At 54.8% G+C, this 3,187-nt stretch overlaps 1 protein-coding gene across 1 annotated transcript in view; it reads left to right on the forward strand.

Annotated features, from left to right (window-relative positions):
• Nucleotides 1-374: 374 nt before the first annotated feature.
• The window catches only part of SFXN5 (sideroflexin 5), a 101,605-nt gene continuing 98,792 nt past the window's right edge, over nucleotides 375-3,187 (forward strand). The window contains exons 1-2 of the mRNA XM_031064918.1: nucleotides 375-383; nucleotides 1,044-1,112. Of these exons, the coding sequence (XP_030920778.1) occupies nucleotides 375-383; nucleotides 1,044-1,112 (78 nt within the window). The remainder of the gene's footprint in view (nucleotides 384-1,043; nucleotides 1,113-3,187) is intronic.

Genomic DNA, 3,187 nt, shown 5'->3' on the forward strand with positions numbered 1-3,187 from the left:
CAGGAATCAATGGGGGATCCCTGGAGGAATCAGGAGGAATCCCTGCAGGATCAGGGGGGATCCCTGCAGGACCAGGGGGAATCCCTGGAGGAATCAGGGGGATCCCTGGAGGAATCAGGAGGAATCCCTGCAGGATCAGGGGGGATCCCTGCAGGACCAGGGGGGATCCCTGCAGGAATCAATGGGGGATCCCTGCAGGAATCAGGGGGGATCCCTGCAGGAATCAATGGGGGATCCCTGCAGGACCAGGGGGGATCCCTACAGGAGCAGGGAAACAGCAGCAGCCCGTTCTGGGAAGAGGTGTCAGCTGTGACTAAACACCATTCCCACTGCCCCATCCCCGCTCCAGGCCTGTACTTGTAGCCCAGCAGGAGATGGGCCATGTGAGGATGGAGAATTCCCAGAGCTCCTGGTGTCCCTGGCCGTGATCCACGTCCCCAGGGGCTCTGGGCGATGAGGAGAGGCCGCTGGGCTGCCCTGAGCATTCTCAGGAACTCTCGTGCCCCAGGATCCTGGAATCCAGCTGGGGCAGGAGTGATGATGCTCCCAAATGTGTCCCAAGGGCTCCCAGTCCCTCAGTATTTCATGGTCTGGTGCTTGCAGTTGGTACAACCCCCACTGATGTTTTTATTTTCACTGTCTAAATACTGAGTCGTGTTTTCTCCTTTCCCCTGGAGCTGCCCATGGCCTTCCCCCTGTTTCACAGATCCTTTCCCTCCTTGCAGATTCTTTTCCTGGCTCTGGAGGTGCCCAGGGTGCAGCCCTGAGCAGCCTGGGCTGGTTCTTGGGGGCACTTTGGGAACAATCTGGGCTGGCTGTGCTTGTGTGGGGATGGAAAAGCTGGGAAGAGCCTGAGGAGGCTTTGCTGGGAGCAAAGGGAGGGATCCAGGCAATCCTGGAGTTCTTTGGGTTTCCTATCCCAAACCACCAACAAAAACCTCCTATATTATTCATTTTCAGCTGATGCTTCATTCTGCAAGGGAAATAACCCCTGAAAGGGAATTTCTCACTTTTTTATTGTTTTTTGTCTCCCTGTTTTGCAGAGTTCATTTTATGGCAGATTCAGGCACTTCCTGGACATCATTGACCCCCGCACCCTGTTTGTGACTGAGGTAAGGTCTGCACTCCTCTTTGGGACAGGGCAGGGTGTCAGACAGCTGCAGGTGAAACCCAATCCCCCTGTGAGCAGCAGAAGTGCTGAGCCCATGCTTGCAGAGCGTTTGTGCCTCTCAGGGGATGGATTGCCCCAAGGAGTGAGTGCTGGTGAATCTGGAGCAGAAACCTGCCTGGCACCAGGCAATCCTCACCCCCAGCTCCCTCGGCCACCTCAGCTGGCTTTTGGCAAAATTGCCTCTGGTTTTGTCCTCTCAGGAGCAAAACTCCTGCAGGTTTTCATGGCAGAAATGCAGCTGGGGGGATGAGAGAGCAAATGTGAATTCCATGGGGGAGTGGAGCTGTGCTGCAGCTCTGCAGGGGCTGCACCCCAGAGCTCTGGGCTGTGCTTTTTCCTCAGCTCTGGGCTGTGCTTTTTCCTCACTTCTTGCCCTGTTTGTAGCAGGTTTTTGGGGACCCTGCCCCTTCATTTCCTTCTGGTGTTGCCCAGCTTCACTGCAGCTCTGTGCTTCCATCAGACTGTGGCCGAGGGTGATGGGGAGCCCTGGGGAAGGAACAGTTCTGCTCCTGCTCTGGAACTCTGCCCTTTGGCCAGGAAACTTTGGCATTTCAATGAAGGGCAGCTGCTGTTTCCTTTTTATTGTGTCTTTTGCCCAATGTCCACCCTGAACCTCCTGTCCCTGTTCTCTGGCTGTGCCCTCCTGGCAGGAGCTGTGCAGAGCCACAAGGGCCCCTGAGCCTCCTTTGCTCCAGGCTGAGCCCCTTCCCAGCTCCTCAGGGATTCTGCAGCCCCTTCCCAGCTCCTCAGGGATTCCCCAGCCCCTTCCCAGCTCCTCAGGGATTCTCCATTCCCTTCCCAGCACTTTTTAAGGCTGAATCTCTGCTGCTCCTGGGGGATTTTCCTGCTCTCCCGGGATGCAGAGGAGTTTGGGCTGAGCTCAGCTCCTGCTCTGAACCCCTTGGGGTGATCCCTGGCCTTCCCTTGGTCACCTGTTCAAAAAACCCTTCCCAGGTTTTGGGATGCTGTGGGTTCAGAGGGATCAGCTGCTGTAACTTCATTTTTGGGAGGTTCTTTCAGGAAGGTGAAATAAAAAGGAATGAAATGAACCACGCCTGAGTGGCCCACTTTTATCCTGGGTGAAAACAGAGCAGTTTTGGGTCCCAGAGTGAGCCCCAGCAGAGCAGGGAGGGCCGGTGGCCATCTCTGGGGCAGGGCTGAGCTTCAGGAGAGGCCAGGGGGCTCTGCAGGGAGGGAAATGCCCTCTGACATTTCCTCTGGCTGTGAATGCCGCGGCAGGGATGCCTCAGGAAACCTGAACAGCCTGATGGCCCCAGAAATCCCCTTTCCCTGGAGAAGCCTCTTGGCAGGACGATCCCCTGGGTGACTCATCGGGCACAAAATCTGCTCTTTGCTCGCTGCTCTGTGAGTTACAATGATTGGGGTGTGCAGACATAGGATTCCAAGGTTTTTTTTGCTTTCCTTTGGTAGCTGAGGGGGCAAATGGAAGCCAGGAGGGGTTTGCTGAGCCCAGGCTGTGCAGGGAGGGGGAAAAGAGGGGATCAATGAGTTTCTGATGGGAGTGGAGGTGAACCCCATGGAAAATGCTGGGAAATGTGATGATATTGAATTTTTAAAATATTTAAAAATATTTTTATTTTAAATGTTTTATTTTAAATGTTTTTATTTTTATTTTTTATTTTTAAATTTTTATTTTAATCCTTTTTCTTTGGTGGCTGTGTGTTCCCTGGTGCATCCTGTGGGGAGGGATGGAGGGGTGAGGGGTGCTGAGGATCACCAGTGCCACTCCTCCCTTGTCATTTATTTCTCTGTAAAGCAGATTCTGGAACTTCCTTGTGTTCCAGAGGGCCCTGAGGAGGGGGTCCTGGGGGGATGGCCCTGGGTCCTGCTGGGGCTGTGCTTTTATCTGCTCAGGGACACTCACCCCATGGCACTGGGCACAGCTGAGGGCACAGGGGCTGCAGCATGGCCCTGGCAGGGCTGGCAGTGAGGTGGCAGTGAGGTGGCAGTGAGGTGGCAGCAGTAGCAGTGAGGTGGCAGTGCTGGCAGTGAGGT

This window comes from Geospiza fortis, unplaced genomic scaffold, assembly GCF_000277835.1.
Source record: "Geospiza fortis unplaced genomic scaffold, GeoFor_1.0 scaffold148, whole genome shotgun sequence".
Lineage (NCBI taxonomy): Eukaryota > Metazoa > Chordata > Aves > Passeriformes > Thraupidae > Geospiza > Geospiza fortis.